Source organism: Montipora foliosa, chromosome 5 (genome assembly GCF_036669935.1).
Source record: "Montipora foliosa isolate CH-2021 chromosome 5, ASM3666993v2, whole genome shotgun sequence".
Lineage (NCBI taxonomy): Eukaryota > Metazoa > Cnidaria > Anthozoa > Scleractinia > Acroporidae > Montipora > Montipora foliosa.
The window spans coordinates 46,622,425-46,639,924 of record NC_090873.1 but is presented as its reverse complement, the minus strand read 5'-3'; the positions used below and the strand labels follow the sequence as shown (position 1 = coordinate 46,639,924).

Genomic DNA, 17,500 nt, shown 5'->3' with positions numbered 1-17,500 from the left:
CTTTTCAAAAAAGCTGTGAAAATGTTGTGGTCAATTTTTTTTGCCTTGATCAAAATTTATCAAACCAAAAATAATAGCAATAATTATTATTGTTATTACTACTTTGCATTAAAATTGCAAATTAAGTGCAAGATATCTTAAGTTTCCATAACCTGAAACAACAGTTCCTGCAGTGAAAATGGGTTTCAAAAATTGTCAGTCAGAGAAGTCAGAAGTTATATGTTGACCCTTCCTGATTCTTCCAGATTTCAGGCTGTACGTAGTATCCTTAACCTTCACAACCAAATCTTTTTAGGAACACTGCAGTGCATTAGCCTATTAAGGCCGGTTTACATGGTGCGACTTGTCAGCCTGATTTTTGGCGGTGGCTTTGAAAAAAATTGGGCCAACATAAAAAATCTGTTGCACTGCAACAAATTTTTTATGTTGGCCCGAATTTTTTAAAAGACGTTGCCAAAAATCGGACTGACAAGTCGCACCGTGTAAACCGGCCTTTAAACAAAACAAATAAAGTCACAGAAGCATGCCCTATTTGGGTTAATACGTCTTCACACTGTATCTGGTGTTACAGAACATCTGTTTACAAAATATGGTGTTAATCCTGTTTACCTCTTCAAACTTTTCAATAGCAGACTTTGCCTCAGCGTCTAGCTTGTCATTTCTTTCAAGAAAAGAAGATTGTTACTGGGTATATATTTCTTTATTAAATTCTCAACCTCAGATAATGCATTTCGTGTACTCTGATTGGTTCACTCAATCTCAGTTATCAGCTCATACACCTTAGTTTGACCTTACATGTATATGGTAAATGATTGCCCTAAGCGTTTGCCGAAAAGTAATATTTCTCTCTGAATAAAGCCAAAAAAGAAAAAAAAAATTTTTGTGGAAAGTCTGGATCAATTCCGACATTTAGAAGTACGCAAAGAGGAAAGAAATGATTTTGAATTTGTGATGAGCCTACATCTGTCTGACCTCAAGGTATTACACATTATCGCATCTTCGTCAACTTTTTTCGATTTCACTCGGATTTTCTCGCTTTTTTCGCTCTTGAAGTTTAAGGAATTTAATAAAACAATAATTATTATTCCATTTGCGCTTGTTGGATATGAGTCAGACTGGTTATAGCCAACTTGGCGCTACACGCCTCGTTGGCTATTTACCATCTCATATCCAACGCGCGGTCATGGAATAATTGTTAACTAGTTTTTTCTCTTTCATAGAATTGATTAGACATGTGATCCCCAAAATGTAATGGGGTCATACATGTACAAACTGGAAACCCAGAAGCCTATAATGACAAAAAATCTGACAAATACAGTTGTATAAGTCATACACTCAACCCATTTTTACAGGTAACATGTCGAAGTCAAACATGCACATAAATGTCTCACAATCTCACTTAATAAGTGCTTAGAACTACAGTTATCCAGATAATAATATACATGAAAAAATTATTTGATTCTGATTGGTTGCAAGCAGTGCAGTTCTAGTGTCATGATTGCACAATTTTCTGGTAAAATGACTGTCTGACTTGCAGGCAACAGCCAATAAGATGCATGCAGTGACTTGGTATTACTGGTCTTCCAAAGTGTTACACGTAAAAGTATATTATTAATATCAATTTGGACACACCCACTTGGAATACTGCAAGTAACATAAATGATGCATGCATTCTACAGATGCATTGGTTGCTTATCTCTAAGCTGCATTGTACAGCTGTATTGCTTAGAATTTGTAACTTGTTCATTCTGACCACTGACCTCTGTCTTCTCTGTTCCTCTTCCTCCAATCTTCTCATTGACTCTCTTGCATCTGCAGCGACATGGACATTGGTCACAAGCTCTGTCCCATCGGATTTCAACTTAACTAACCGCTACAAATAAATTTAAACACCATTTTAGACAGTTTAAAGAACCAAGTCATTTTGTATCATCTCAAGACGAAAACAAAAAGATCCCTTGGGCAATGTTCTAAAAAAAAATTATTATATAAGTAAATTATTTTGAGGGTTCCTTTAGGTAACACTTTTTTAGAGTATTGTTAATTAGACCTAACCCTCCCCCCACCCCCCTTCCCCCCTTCCCCCCTCCTTGCATTCTTGAAAGAGAGATGCTCTATCACTTCCACAATTTCTCTCTTTCTGGTCAACATATTTACACGATAGCTAGGCTGACCATCACTGCCTTGAGGGTCAAAGGGGAAGTCCATCCATGACTTGCATATTACAATTTTGCCGTCAAGCTGGTAACAAAAAAGTAAAGAAAGGACCTTTATTGTACAAAATAGTATTTTATAAAGCTTAAGCAGCATGAGGAGCCCAGTGTATATTGAAAAACCCAGATGAAAGGAGACAAACCCTTCACTATTAACAAAGACTTAGGGAGTTGAAGTTTGGGACCAGCATAGAGCAATGAAGCTGAAGACCAGTGTAGGGGGTGCTACTGAAGTTGGGGAGAAGAGCAAGAATTTTGTGATGTTTATCAAAATTGGCTGTCGGCCCATGCACTGGCTGATGTGTATTGCCAAAATATATATTATGCGTTGCTTACATCTTGGCTGCGTGTCAGCTACATGTCGTCCTTGTACTTGCTTCAGAAAGTACCTTTTCAGCATTGTTTAACCCCAGTTATTATAATTATTGCTTCAAAACTTGCCCACCCATAACCCTTTGGAGACTAGGAACCACTAACAGAGATTTCAAAATGGCTGCCAGTGTTTACAAGTGACAAAGAAATATTCAAAAAGTTCTTGCTTTGTTTAATGGCGTTCTGTTGCTAAAATGTAAGTAATTTTGGTTGTGAGCCAGCTGACACATTGGAGGTGTGTCAGCTGACAAATTGGAGGTGTGTCAGCTGAAGTGTTGGTTGTTTGTTGGCCACATGTCAGCTGATGCATTGACCAACATGTCAGCTGACACATTGATGGGATAGGATTTGTTACCCTTCCCTGAACATGTCTAAGTAATGAGACAGGGGTTAAGTCCTTTTGTTGAATACCACTTATATTTGTCTTAGTGTGTAATAAGTACATAATAATTAGTTCTTTTAATATTGTATTTTATCCCATTTACTGTAATCCATGTAAGTCTATCAGCCTGCAAATTTGCACCTACCCGGGAGATATCTTAGCGTTCTCCTGGGAGGTCGAGTTATCCTACTTTTCTTTGACCTTCCCACTAGCCAGTGCAAGAGGATTATTCCCAATTCCCAGCTGCAAGCTGGAAACTAGGGTCCAGAATGAACGCTAATATTTAATGTTATCAAACCTGTCGGCTGTCTTCCATTTGTTTTCGACTTTTGAGTGCATCTTTTTCAGAGTCCACAGGCTTCTTCTTCGTAGCATTCTCACCACTTGCTTCCCTTAATAAATCATTCCAGGAAAATAATCATAAAAGCCAAGAACAGTCAGAAATAACCAAATCCCTTTTGATGATAACCCAAGGTGCAAACCTCTTTGCTGCCTCTAAGCGTCGTTGTATGCGAATTCGTCGTGCCGCTATACGTTCCTCTGCAATTGCTGAATCTACCGATGGACCCTCTTCCTCGTCGTCTTCGTGGGAATTCATATTTTCAATGCAAAAAGGAATTAAGAATTAACTTCTGCCATTTTCTTGTTTTTATCGTTGCTACCTTGGTAACCTCGTGATCTGAATTAGTTCCCACTTTTTTTCTGACACGAGATGTGTGTCAAAATGGCGTTCGACTGTTCTTGAGGCGTTCTGAGTGTTTTAAGACCTTTTTACGTTTACCTTTGAAGTTGTAAACTCCCGGATTGTAGTCCTTTCCCAAGAAAAATTGTGATCCTCTCTACTTTGGGGTCCATGACTGAAAAAAGGTTGTCTTAATCTTGGCAAATCAATGACTTTTCCTTGTACTTAGTAGGAAAAGTTTTTACTTCATGCTATTTATGAATTCCTGATGTCTGAAAGTGGTCAAGGAATGCCTAGAACAAAGAAATCTATTGAACATACTGGTTTCAAAACAATTGAGACCATTGGTAAACTTGTTTTACATGTGGTTCTCCGTTGTTGGCGAGCATGCAGCGCCGCCATGTTGACTCTTCTTCTGCTATACTGGCTTTATGGCGGTGTGGTTAGTTTCTTGTTGTTGACAGCGGCCGTTTTAGGAGCCTTATATCATTATCAAGACACTCTGCTCTACTTTCCTGATCAACCTGAGACTTCGAGAGTTTACGTGCAGAATCCAACTGTTTTGGGTTTACCGTTTGAAAACTTGTATCTTAAAACTCAAGATGGAGTTAAGATCAATGCCATCTTCATCAAACAGTCCCCTCAGTTTCAGAGCTCTGTTCCAACGATGTTGTTTTTTCATGGTAATGCAGGAAATGTTGGGCACAGGCTAATCAATGCCAAGAGCTGGTACAATTACTGTGGTTGCAATGTGTTTCTTGTGGAGTACAGGGGATATGGAAAGAGTGATGGCTCTCCCAGTGAACAAGGTGGGAAGTGTGTTCCATGGAATTAGACTGTGACCGTGTTATCTCAATGTACCGAAGGGAACAAAAAAGTTAAAACCTTAGTGGTGCGAGAGAGGGATTGAAGGTTCGATCAGTCTAAGGATACTTACCCCAAGAAGTGAACTTCACTGGGAACCCAAGTGGTAGGAGGGTATCCATGGCATCTTTTTGAGTGAGCATCACCCCCAACTTGTGACAACTGCCTCAGGCACTGTTATGTACACTGACTGAAGCAAGGGAAAATTATCCTCATTAAGTTTTGTGCCGACAAATCCCTCTCTGTTTATAATGAAGTGATGCAGTCACAAAAAGTACATGTACATGAAGATCATGACTAAAAATGATTTTCCTCTGAGTTCACCTTGGCCCGGTTGTTCAAAAGCTGATTAATGCTAATCCCAGATTTAAAATTAACCAAGGAGTTTATTTCTCAGGTAGTCTTTGTAATAATAACGTAAGTGATAATTAAAGTAAAATAATTTTTAAAAAAAGGCGTTTATTTCTCTACTCCCAAATGCTGTCCAATGCTGATATTTGGCAAAACTTTACATTGAGAGGAAGTAAATCTTGAAAAACAAATATAAGCAAAAGAAACTTTTGCCAAAAAGTTGGAAACATGAAACAAAAGTGTACACTAATCCTGGATTATGTTAATCGGTTTTCAAACTACCAGACCCTTATCCTTATCCCCTTATCCCCTATCTCTCTAATTTATTATTTCTTTTTATGGGCAAGTTGAGGTTCGTTTTAAATCTTGAAAGATTAAAACACCAAGGTACCATCAGTGAAGCAGCATTTTTGACGTCATGTTGTCCCTATAATCTCATCATCATCATCATCATTACCATAGATTATAATCTCAAAGCCTCTCAGCTTTAAATTTTACATGTCCAAATTTCTTCTGTTGGTCACAGTTGCAACTCTAGTTAGCTTCTTTCTATTTATGTTATTTACATTTCTTCTTTTGTTGTCTCTTTTAAACACCCATGTAAAGTGAACTAATACATTAATTCATTCACCAAAGTTCACTGATTTCTTGCTTGCAGGGTTTGAGTTGGATTCTCAAGCAGCACTGTCCTATCTTATCTCTCGGAATGACATAGACACAAGCAAGATTGTCATATTTGGACGCTCTCTGGGAGGAGCTGTTGCCATCAATCTGGCATCAAATGAACTGTATTTGGACAAAGCATTTGCTCTTATTTTAGAAAATACTTTCACAAGTATCCCAAGCATGGCTGATCAACTTGTCATGAACGGCATCAGCAAGCTTCCATACTTTTGCTTCAGAAACAAGGTGATTTCCTTGTTTATCACCAATACATGCAAACCAAGAAAAGTGAGGCAAAATTAAATCAAATTGTTCAGTCCTTCTAAATAAAGAGAGCTTTTGCAAGAAAACCCTTCTACATACCGGTGCCAGTAATTATTGTATATAGAAGATTTTAAGACTCATTCTTTCTTGTTTTCAATTATTAGTATGATTCCTTACGGAAGATTCGCAAAGCAAGAGTTCCTACGCTGTTCCTTTCAGGTCTGGCTGATCAACTTATTCCTCCTAGAATGATGACAAGTCTGTACAAGGTAATCAATCTTTGTAATTATTTGCATAGAGCAAGTTTCAATTGAGTGTCGTAAAACCAAAACCAAAGTAATTACTTTAGCCAATCAAAAAGGACTGAGACAATCCAGCAAACCAATCAAAACTTGAAGTAATTACACTTAGCCGACACAAAGCACGGGAAAATGTGCACTCGTGAGCCACGATTGGTTTTGGTTTCACTTCTGATTGGTTGAAAAAATGGCACGAGAACTTTGAACCAATCACTGAGTGAAGTAATCATAGAGCGGTTTTCAATTGAGTGTCGAATTAGTAATTAGCATTGGTTTTGCATTACTTCACTCAGTGATTGGTTCAAAGTTGTGGCAACACTTTTTCAACCAATCAGAAGTGAAACCAAAACCAATTGTGGCTCTTGCGTGCACATTTTCCCGTGCTCTGTGTTGGCTACATGTAATTACTTTGAGTTTTGATTGGTTTACTGGATTGTCTCCGTCCTTTTTGATTGGCCAAAGTAATTACTTTGGTTTTGGTTTTACAACACTCATTTGAAAACCGCACTAAACCAAAGTAATTCGGTAATTACTTTCAACACTCAATAATATATTGAAAACCGCTCTAAAAAAATATTGATCAAATGCAGATTTTCCTCTTGTTACTTACTGTATGTCCTTGCCCCAGTTGTTGATTGGCCCGGATAACTTTATCCGGTGGATCGGCCACTATCCATGTGCAAAGGTTTCAGGATTTTACTCACCACATGGCCGTGAATCTACACTCTCTAATCACATCAAAGTAAAGGCATGAATGAAAACTGTGGCCAACATTTAACAAAGAATGCCAGTATACACTGTATTTTACACTCTGGATAGTGACTTATCCACTGGGTAATATTAATATTACGTGGTCCTGAATGATGAATAAATTAACCCATATTCCCCTAGGAGCGGAACTTAATAGATTTTACTCTGTCTAATGCCAGACGATTTTACTCGTTGATGGGGGCAGTCCAGGAGTCCAGGGAGGTTCAAGTGTCAATGGGTTAATTAATAAAATTAAAAAAATATTGGAGCCTGAAAGGCAGCACATATATAGTTTACATAACTTGGTCTGGAATAGTAACAATTTTTTTGTGGCCTTTTTACTGAATGCAGTTGGTACATATTGCAACTGCTTGTCAGATACTTTGTACACCAATACAATTATATTAAGTGCGGGCCTTATGTTTTTTGGTATCTTGGTGGCATTTGCTTACAAGTTATATTATTGGCAGGTTACTCTTGCTAGTTGTAGGTCTAATACAACTTAACATGTATATGTAATGTTCCACTAAACCAAAATGTTACATAATTTAGTATTGTTTCACAGAGAAGTCATGTCAAAAACTTGCGATTCATGCTTCTTTGGGGTATCTAAACGCCTCAAATAGGATAAAAGCTCTCGGTCTGTGGCCTACATGTAATGCACTCGTTCTTGACACATTACTTCTATCACTGCCCTATAACTTCCTTAGTAAGAGGGACATTGAGTTTTTTTGGTTTTTTTTTGGCAGTCGTCTGGCTCTTGCTTAAAGAAACTCGAGTGTTTTGATCGTGGGACTCACAATGAAACATGGCAGTGTTATGGATACTTTGATGCTATTGCAAGATTCTTATGTGAGGTACGAAGATGTAGAATGGCTATTGGAGAAACTGTCATGGTGTTTGAAAATGTCTGGTCAAACTTACTACAAACCTTCATCAAAAATAATTCACATTGTTTCAACATCATTACTTACATGATTTCCTAGAACAGCCAAATCATGTTGTTATTGATGCATTTGTGAGAGCTTGAACTCAAAAACTTGAAAAATTTTATGTTCTTTCTTTCATAAGCATGCATCACCAAAAACAGCGGTACATTGCGCACTGTAATCTGTGCATTTAAAAAAGTTTTGCAATTTCAGTTGTTGCCATATTTACTGAAGAGCTTCTTTGACTTTTTTATTTTTGTTATTACTAAAAATTGTTTGGCAGTAGCAGTTATTGACATGGGCTACTGGCATCTCCTCTAAGTGGGTGGAGCAGAATTTTCCTTCTTAACACGGTGTTCGGTCACGCCAAAACGCAGACTGCAGACTGTGCAGACCTTGCAGACCAAGGGTAAAATATGGTGTTACCTTCACTATTATTGAGAGCTAACCGTAAACAGGCTAACCTGAATGTTATTAAGGCCTAATTCAGGCGAACCGAATTTTCATTTTACAGATGGTCTGCACAGTCTGCAGTCTGCGTTTTTCAGTGTCCCCACGGTGTTAGGGTTACATGGTGGGCAGCCTGTGTACCCTAATTTTTGTGGTGGGTGTCCTTTGATGCCAGCATCCCATTCAAGTTGGCGAAATTTGTACTATGTAAGGAATTTTAAATTCTTTATGGTTATAAAGATTGCCTTGTATACCTTTTTTAATTAAACAAATCTCCTTTGGCAGTCACCATGAACTCACAAATATTTATGATCGAAAAAATGGAGTATTTGATTAAAAAAGGAAAATGTGACAGCAAAATATTATAGCTTTTTAAGAAAGGACAAAATTTATAGATAGCCATTAGACTACCAACCTTATTCATTCATGTCAATGAAAGGGAAGGAATTACCAGAGGTTATCCCTATAAAAGGTATCCACCCTCAGCCAGATGTAATTGACCAAGAGTCAATTTTGATAAGGGAGGAAAACTGAAGTACCCGGAGAAAAACCCTTGGAGTCAGATTGAGATCGACCAAAACTCAGCCCACATACGACCTCTGAGTTGAGGGTTGAACCCTGGTCGCAGAGGTGGAAGGCATGGTTGATAACCGCTAAGCCACACTGCATGTTAGCCCTTCCGTCCTAAGAGTGATACTTATACGCCAGATGGTTTTACTTGTCAGTGGGGGTAGTGCTTTAGGGTTAAAAGAGTTAACAACATCCACTGTAGATCCACTCAAAAACCATCCCCCCTTTAAAATTTTAGCCTATAAGTATTGAAGGGTTTGTTGCAATTTTTTACATTTGAGGTCCAGTTTTCTGTAGACAATTTGCCAGGAGTATATTATTCACTGAATCATTCAAGGTTGTCTTTATTTTAAAAATATTGTCTTTTTTTGCCTGGCTTTTTTAAGGTCCGTCAAGCAAGGGAAGCGGGAGTTATTGGGCCACTAGCTCCAGATGACCCAAGTGTGGCAACTACAAGCTCAAAACCAGCAGTACTTAATGTACACAGTCACACTGAAGATATTATATAATTAAAGCTCTGGGTTACTTCCCTTTTTGCCATAACAAAAGGAAATTATGTAAAACCAAAATAACTAATGATATTTATTATCCAACTAAATCAATTTTACATGACTGTAAAAAATTGACCTTGGGCTTCTTTTGTTGGAAAATTTAACCTTCAAGCAGGGCTACATGTAAAACTTGGCAGCCGCCAGGTCGCTAGTAGTGACTTTAAACATACCACAGCAACTAAAATTGAGGTTTACTTGTCCGACATGCAACTATGATACAAAATAATTCAACCCTATGTATTGTGATTATGTCCAGGGCGATTAAGAAATACAAGGAAGTGGCCCAGCTGGCAATCAAGCACTGGAGTTGATTTTTAGCTGTTTCATGTCATTTCAAGTGAAGACCTTGAACCGCAAATCCCCTTTCTCAACCCTTGTTCATAAATTCTCTGGAACACACCACTTTCGAAAGAGAAGGGCAGGCATTTACCAGTTTTGTAGACTGGCCTCTTTTCTCCATAAAAATGTATCTGGCTTGTCAGTGATGCCTCAAAGAGGCTTAAGGTATGCAACCAGAAACACCCATGGGTCGACGGGAGTATGCTGGAACATATGGTGAACCTCCTCCATTTAATTTATTGATTCCCTTCAATTACCAGTAAAACTGTTTTTACTCATGCTAAAAGCCAAGCATAGAATATTGGTTGTATTTGCAATATATCTGGTTTGGTAAGATACAGTTTATCATTTTACAAAATAACGATGAAACATGCTTAAGAGAGTGTTAAGGCATAAGGTTTGTTATAAGGATCAGGCTAGCAACCTGTCAGCAGACCAGAAGAACCTTGAACAAATTGAGACACATGGATAACAAAGTTATCTTGACTGACATTATATTCTGGATTCATCTTTATTTAAGACTTCCTTGAGCAAGCTTTTGCAAACACATAAATTACAATAACTATTGTTCTTCATTTAAGTAAGCTTCTCAAGGTGATCCTACATTAAATTACAGAGCAATGCACGTATGTGGAGATGTACCCTAACCTTCGTTCTACCAATTTAAACCACACAACTGCAAGAAAATGCAGTGCATATCAGGCACCATGCAAAAAATGCTAATTAAACTTGAAAGAAGAAGTAAAAATAATAAATTATTCTATGATGAATTCATGGGAGCAGTGTTAGCCTTACACTAAACAAACTAACCTATTCCCAAGTCGACTGTCTTGGAATTCTTTGCCATAGCAATACCCAACCTTAAGCAAGTCCAGCCTTCCCCTATGTACATGAGCTAAAAAAAGTTATTTCCAGGACTGCTAGCCAATTTTGGTAAGCTTCATGAAGTGTCCTGTTAAGCTTCTCTCAAACTTTAATCAACAATTATTGTGCCAAGAGATGTATACAAAAAAAAAGACATCACTAAGTCGGTTGGGACTGAAACACAAACATTAATTTGGTTTTTACATACAAGTCAATAAAGGTAACCACTGTAAGAAGGATAAGTTAATTAATAAGTAACCTGTGTATTGACTCTTAGCATTGACTTTGCTGAAAGGGCTAACACTTGAAACATCAGCTCACAAATCTTCCTTAAAGTTGGTCATTTATCTAAATCAACTTGTTTGATAAAACCAAACTTGCTAGTCATTTTCTCTAGACAAGAATCATAAGGTGCCACCCAGGGGGGAAAGGGTACTCCCTTATATGGCCTGTATGTGCAGCCCCAGAGGGTATGGCCTTTTAGACGTTTTGGTCTGAATAGGGTATGGTTTGTCCACTTGAATTGGGTTTGTCTTTAGAAGGCAATAAGACCATCAACAAAAGCCTTTCTGAAATTATTACACCAACCGTGTACAGCTGAAATACGTCTGAAATAGGGGAGAGAAAATTGCAGATTTTGGTCTGGGGAAAGGGGTTCGGGAAGCGGGTGCCACCAAGTAGCGCTTTCATGCGTTACTTGTGCTCAAATTTTGGCTGAGATAACATACTGGTAAGTCAAGGTTCACCCTGCAAGCAGGTGGACACCTGGACATGGTTTAAATAATAGAGAATGTTAGCATCTACAATGTGTGTGACTTCAAGTGCGAGTTCTGGGATTTTGATTACTTCGCATCCATATTGGATAGCCCGGTGTGCTCAACTCGTCCTGGCAAGTTGGTCTGTGACGACTTTACACAGAAAAGTTGTAGCGGTAAGTACAAGTTTGTCAAAAGGAAATTATGTTTGATTTAGAACTGTTTCTGTGGCTTTCTGTGGCTTTCTGCAGACTGCAGCTCTAATGATTAATGAATGCAACTTCAAAAAATTACAATCATTCAAAACCCTAATCATAGCTATTTTAAGTTGCATTTATTAACCTTCAAACTGTATCAGATTTGAAAGAAGTGGAAATGCATTACATCCAAGCTGCCATGTCACAAGTGCATCTAGGTGAGCAACAAACAGAACCGAATCTTAAGATCAAAATTCAAAACTGGCAACACGTGACATAGCTTAACTGGAATGGAACAGACGTAAATGTATGAATGTTTTTAGGAGGGTTGAAGGAAGGCTAGACACTGGGCAGTGGAACCCAGATTGCTTTTTTCTGTTGCTCATCCACCATCTCTTGTACCTGTGAACACATGTTGCTGATATTACTTCCATGGACTACCCCTACAAAAGATAGATAAAATTGTTGGGTATTGTTAAGGTGCAAGGACAAGAAGAAGAACACTTTAATAATGGACTCCTATGTTACACCATTATGTATTATCACATCTGGTCATCACAGTTGGGGTTAATAATAAAAAGCCCAACCCACTGCGCTGAGAATTTGAAAGAATGTGATAGACCTGCACTGGCCTCTCTTTTGTACAGGTTTGTGGTTTCAGATAATTTACAAAACCTTCAGTTCACAGTTTTGCTTTAACAAGCATGTGCTTGAATGATTTACTCCTCTTGTATGATAAGTAAGGAGACTTTTTGAGTATAATTTATTTGCCAGCAATCAGGGCCGTAGCCAGAAAAAAGTTATGACTGAGGCAATGTCCATCGTTAAATATTCTTCGTAGGTATTTTAGGTGTTTATGACAAGTACATTTTGAAGACAACACTAGAATTACACTTTATTTTAACGAATCACGAAAAAATGACCGAGGCAAGTGCCTCGCTTTGCCTCATACTGGCTACGGCCCTGACAATGGCTGGTTTTCAACAAAACTCCAGTTGCGCATCAGTATTGCTTGAAGATTTGAGTCTGCTGGGTTGTTCACCTCCAATAAATGAATAAAGGGGGTTTGGATTCGCTCTCAAGAAGGGCTAATGCTCAAAACCTCAACTTTTAGAATCCCTGTACGGTGGTCAATTTACATTATCAACTCCGTTGATAAAACCAAATTCTCTCGATAAGCTGCTTAGGGTAGCCTCGCTCTTCAAGGAGGGCTTTGAATGTTTTGGCTGGGAATGTCTTGTAAGAACAATACTTTGGCAGATGTGAATGAGAGTAAACAAGTACCCAACCATTATCTTCAGTATCATCAGTAAGAATTTACAAATCCCAGAGACTTTTGCTGAAAGCTCTCGTAAGCGACCATCCTCTGTTGTTTATAATTTTGGTCGCTTACGAGAACTCATTCTCATAAGCAACCAGCTCTAGTTGCAACCACTTTTTCGAATTCCCTGGGTGGTCGCTTACGAGAGCTTCATCTGTACTTGCTGATATTTGGCAGGGGAGAGACTGAGAACCAGGTGAAATACCATCCAAAACAGATCAAGACCCAAACAAATTCAACCTACTGATGGCAAAAATAATTATACAGATATTAATCCAGTTGGTGCCCCCACCACGAAGGCTGAAATTTACCATACTTCTTGTAGGAACAAAATGCAGTCCCCACACCATTTTGCTACTGACCACCATAAACACCAAAGTGTTGTTTAACTTCATTTAAGTTGCTGGGCTTACCATTGAAAAGGTGTTTAAACTCCCGTTCCAGTTTTCCCATGGATTCGAAAATATCTTTGGCCTGTCTGAGACTTATCTTTTCTCTGACATACCTTCCATCTTTCTGATCTCTGCAAAAATAGAGCTCATTTACATTAGCCATTTTAGTAACTAACCTACTACCCCTCCATCCTCTAGGCAAATAGGTAAAACATTTTTAGCGTAGTATTAAAATTTACCAGCATGTGAACCTATAAAAAAGTGAATAAACCCACAAATATGAAATTTCAGGGTCCCAAAGGGGGGGTCCCTGGAGCCCCGGATTTTTTTGCTATGGAGCCCAGAGCCCAATCATTTCTCCAGTGTTTAGAGTATAGTCTACTTGTCAACAGTGGAGCCCAGAGCCTTAAAGTAGCTGCTATGGAGCCAAGGGGTTCCCCATTGACGAGTAAAATCGTCTGGCGACAGACAGAGTAAAATACTCTGGCGATAGACAGAGTAAAATACTAAGTCTGACTGGTTTAGGCCGGCTTTGGAATCAAAGGGTTAATGATTACAATTAATTCCCATGAAAGCCTACCAGGCAACACAAAAAATCATGGCAAATACCAGTACTACACAACAAAAGAAGCCAGCTATTATTCTTTTTTTGTTTTCATATGACGTGACAGCTGCCATGTTGGTGCCCCTAAAAACAGAAATGGCAGCCATATACACCTTATTCCAAAATGGCCGCCATTTAAATATTCTTTTGTTTTTATTCAAATTAGCCCTTGATGCCTCGTTCTTAAGCTTAAAATTCAAAAGAATATTTTATCTTGAACGAGGCAACAAGGGATAATTTGTATGCGCATAAATCAGCGGCCATTTTGGAATAAGGTGTGTGATTTTGTGCCACAAAATGAAGTTCTATTCTTACACAAAAATTTTGTTTTCTTTGGTGATACAGTAGCTCTGGTCACAGTAGTCCATAGCTATTAAAAACCGCAATAAGCCAGTTAAAAGAGCAAGCTGCTGGCCACTTACACAGCTCTTCTCCATTCAAGAAAAACTGTCTGACTTTGCCTAACAAAGTTCTAAAAACAGTGGTAAGAGAAAATCTCCACAGCTGTCACATGCCTCTACTGGAGGAAAAGAACATTGAAGGAAGGAAATGTGTATTTCAAGTGTAGGTTATACATGAAAGACAAAGTGATCATCAAACGTATCATGACAATCTAAGCAATTGTCTCTATATCATAGACACATGAAGAATTCAGGCACCTTTAACAGGATTCGAACCCATGACCTCTGCGATGCCCGTGCAATGCTTTACCAACTGAGCTATGAAGCCGCACAGGTTGGGAGGAGGTCAATTTGTTGGGTTCAAGTGTTCCTGTGAAACCACTAATGAAGGCATCTATATGAGACAATATTGTTTAATAATTTTTTAAAGTGCTACTGTGACCAAAAAAATCAATTTTCACGTTTACTCCCTTATATGGCCTGTGCGTGCAGCCCCAGAGGGTATGGCTTTTTAGACGTTTTGGTCTGAAATAGGGTGTGGTTTGTCCACTTGAATTGGGTTTGTCTTTACAAGGCAATAAGACCATCAACAAAAGCCTTTCTGAAATTATTACACCAACTGTGTAACAGCTGAAATAGGGGGGAGAAAATAGCAGATTTTCACGTTAACTACGTTAACTAAACAGTAAGTGACCCAAGTTTTAATCCTTGATATAAAAAAGATACCTGTTTATTTTTACTGGAATTTTCAGGTATTTAATGGTCTGCCATTACCAACTTTTAAGTCTTGAGAGAGCTGGATCAAGGAGAAAATGACGACAAAGACTCAATAGTTTAAGAATGCAATGCGTGCGTACGAAGCGGAATTAATATGCAGCAAGGGAGTTTCGGGCTTTCAGACTTTTTAACTCATGTTTTGCATATACAATAAGCTGCATTTACATGCTGAAATTAGCTAGTGAGTAAATGATGTCATTTTTCCCTACATCCAACCCTCTGAGGTCCAACCAGTCAGTTTTGAACACGAGTAATGGCAGACCATGAAATCCAAAACTTACACTTAAAGTACACAGCCTTTGGATAAAAATCAAAGCTCAGAATTTTGCCAGTCCAGTTTTAAGCAATCACACTTTAATCTGAAGAAAAAGAGGACGTGAGTTTTTGATCATAGTAGCACTTCAAATTGTCCTGGTAAGTGTGAGGATCACTTCAGTCTTTCGAAAAGAACATTGGGGAGTATGTAGCAACAAAGGGGGGAAGCAATTATTATTTATTAAGTGGCAAGGAGGTGACCAAGCACCTGCAACAACACGAAGCCAATTACTTACGCCAAATGGAGCAAGGAGGGAACCAAACTACCCTTGAACTCCCCCTTGATGAAGTGCTGCACTTTCTGCCCTTAGTTTTAACTTTGCTTATCTTACATTAGCCTGAACATGAAAAAATTCAAGCCACAAACCTGATGTGTTTGGGAGATTTGAACTTGATAAAGAGGATAATTGGGTAGACCTGTAGTGCATGAAGGCGCTCCACTGCTGGTGGACTGACATCCAACAAACAGTGTTTGTCAGTTACTTGTTTTATTGATGCCATTGTGGTGCAGCAAAGCTGATGCCCTTTCCAAGCATAATCTACATATGTTCCATTTGCCATTCCTTTCTCTACTGTCTCTTCTGGTGCATTTACAACTTCTAAAACACAAAATGAAATTAAAATACACTACTGAGAAAAGACAAGCATGTTAAAAAAATCAGCCACTTACAACTGTTTTTAACTCTCTCCCTCCTAAGAGTAACAATTACCGATTTTACTGTCTAATGCCAGATGATTGTATCAATGTGGAATCCCTTAATGGACGAAAGGCTTGAATACAGGGATTTGTTTAAAAATCACACCAAAAATAAACTCCCTTTAATTTTTCAAAATTGGGAATATAACTAAAGATACTACGAGCAGACTAAAAGAACTTTCTCTGTAGAAAATCATTAACTTTGTTTAATTAATAATATAAAATAGTCTTGATGAGGAGATGACACCACTGAATGAAAATAAATGGTTGTCACTAGCTTACAACATTATATTTTGCCCAAACTAAGAGACATTAACAGTTAAAAAATGACTAAAAACTCAAATGTCAGCCCAAATAATTATCTTTGAGCTAAATATTACAATTAAATGACAACCATCATCTATTCTGTGGGAAATAATTAACAACAAAGTAACAAGAAAATTTAGGTTGTTAAAGTGCTCTACCTGGTTTACAATGCACAAACTTATAGGGTATCTCTTCACAGAGTTTGTCATACAAAATATCAACTAAAGGACCAAACAGAATAACTGCTCTTGGAATGTGACCTAAAAAGAAGAAAAACCTTTGTGAGTGTGAGCTTCACAAAATTAGATAATTTGGCATGTTTAAATGAAAGAAATGGAATACCAGACTACGAGCAGTCTCCTTCTTCTCCTAGACCACGCGGGCATGAATGTTACTATGAGCGTGATCCACACCATAAATTTTGCATAATGTTTTTATCTTCCACCTATGCGTTGGATATGAGGAAGAAAGGACGACTGCTCGCAGTCTAATGGAATACTTACTGTCCAGTTTTTCCACGGTTTGATAAGAAGCTATACCCAAATCTTAAATGAGACATAAAAAAGCAAAAAAATAATCATTATGTTTAACGCAGGTGAAAGACTGTACCTGCTTCCACGGCTGAAGAGAGCAACCTTCAAACTTTACTATATTCACTCATAACTTGTACTAGAATATTTTACTCATCAATGGGGAACCCCTGGGCATCAATGGGTTAATAATACTACCCACCCTCCCCCTCCCTCCTCAGAAACTGTGATCCCACTTAGATGACTCTGACTCTTTTCTGTACCCTTTCAACACAATAAATGAAGCAGCAAGTTCTTTTGTTAATGTAGAGAATTAAATTTGTAAATCAACAGTTTCTGGATACATATGTGTAGCTCTGTGAAGATTTGTGCTATGAAAGATCCACACAGCTTGTCAGTGATCTGTCAGAAATTATCAATCTTTATGGATTTTTGTTATCTTTCTTGTTTTTGAGATCTTGGTCATTTCAACTGGCCATAAAAGAACAATTATCAAACTAGGGGTAATCGAAGCTTAGGCGAGTGCGTTCGATGTTTGTAGGACGGTACAGGTTTGGTACAGGTAGCAACTGAGGGGGGAGGGTGGATGGTTCGTGCGATAGGGAAATGTTATTACAGTGGAACCCCGATACAACGATCCTCGATATAACGATATCCCCGGT

At 38.2% G+C, this 17,500-nt stretch overlaps 3 protein-coding genes across 3 annotated transcripts in view; 1 reads left to right on the top strand and 2 right to left on the bottom strand.

Annotated features, from left to right (window-relative positions):
- The window catches only part of LOC138004468 (dynein regulatory complex protein 1-like), a 29,118-nt gene extending 25,485 nt beyond the window's left edge, over positions 1-3,633 (bottom strand). The window contains exons 1-4 of the mRNA XM_068850996.1: positions 3,450-3,633; positions 3,266-3,359; positions 1,761-1,873; positions 610-661 (exon numbers count right to left, since the gene is read on the bottom strand). Coding sequence (XP_068707097.1) covers positions 610-661; positions 1,761-1,873; positions 3,266-3,359; positions 3,450-3,565 — 375 coding nt within the window. The 5' untranslated portion in view covers positions 3,566-3,633. The remainder of the gene's footprint in view (positions 1-609; positions 662-1,760; positions 1,874-3,265; positions 3,360-3,449) is intronic.
- Positions 3,634-3,671: 38 nt separating this feature from the next.
- Positions 3,672-10,807, top strand: LOC138004469 (protein ABHD13-like). The gene is made up of 5 exons (XM_068850997.1): positions 3,672-4,458; positions 5,523-5,773; positions 5,956-6,060; positions 7,590-7,697; positions 9,176-10,807. The coding sequence occupies exons 1-5, from the start codon at positions 3,918-3,920 to the stop codon at positions 9,296-9,298; spliced, it is 1,128 nt and encodes a 375-aa protein (XP_068707098.1). The 5' UTR covers positions 3,672-3,917; the 3' UTR covers positions 9,299-10,807.
- The window catches only part of LOC138004467 (disks large homolog 5-like), a 28,101-nt gene continuing 20,772 nt past the window's right edge, over positions 10,172-17,500 (bottom strand). Inside the window, exons 16-20 of the mRNA XM_068850995.1 lie at positions 16,812-16,853; positions 16,467-16,568; positions 15,673-15,904; positions 13,230-13,339; positions 10,172-11,938 (exon numbers count right to left, since the gene is read on the bottom strand). Of these exons, the coding sequence (XP_068707096.1) occupies positions 11,835-11,938; positions 13,230-13,339; positions 15,673-15,904; positions 16,467-16,568; positions 16,812-16,853 (590 nt within the window). The 3' untranslated portion in view covers positions 10,172-11,834. The remainder of the gene's footprint in view (positions 11,939-13,229; positions 13,340-15,672; positions 15,905-16,466; positions 16,569-16,811; positions 16,854-17,500) is intronic.

What these genes read in the sequence shown, in the direction of transcription:
- LOC138004469 (XM_068850997.1), top strand. Translation starts at nt 3,918, where the DNA reads ATGTCTGAAAGTGGTCAAGGAATGCCTAGAACAAAGAAATCTATTGAA. An exon ending in TGATGACAAGTCTGTACAAG is followed by an intron (nt 6,061 to 7,589) that starts GTAATCAATCTT and finishes TTTTTTTGGCAG; the next exon opens with TCGTCTGGCTCTTGCTTAAA. An exon ending in TTGCAAGATTCTTATGTGAG is followed by an intron (nt 7,698 to 9,175) that starts GTACGAAGATGT and finishes GGCTTTTTTAAG; the next exon opens with GTCCGTCAAGCAAGGGAAGC.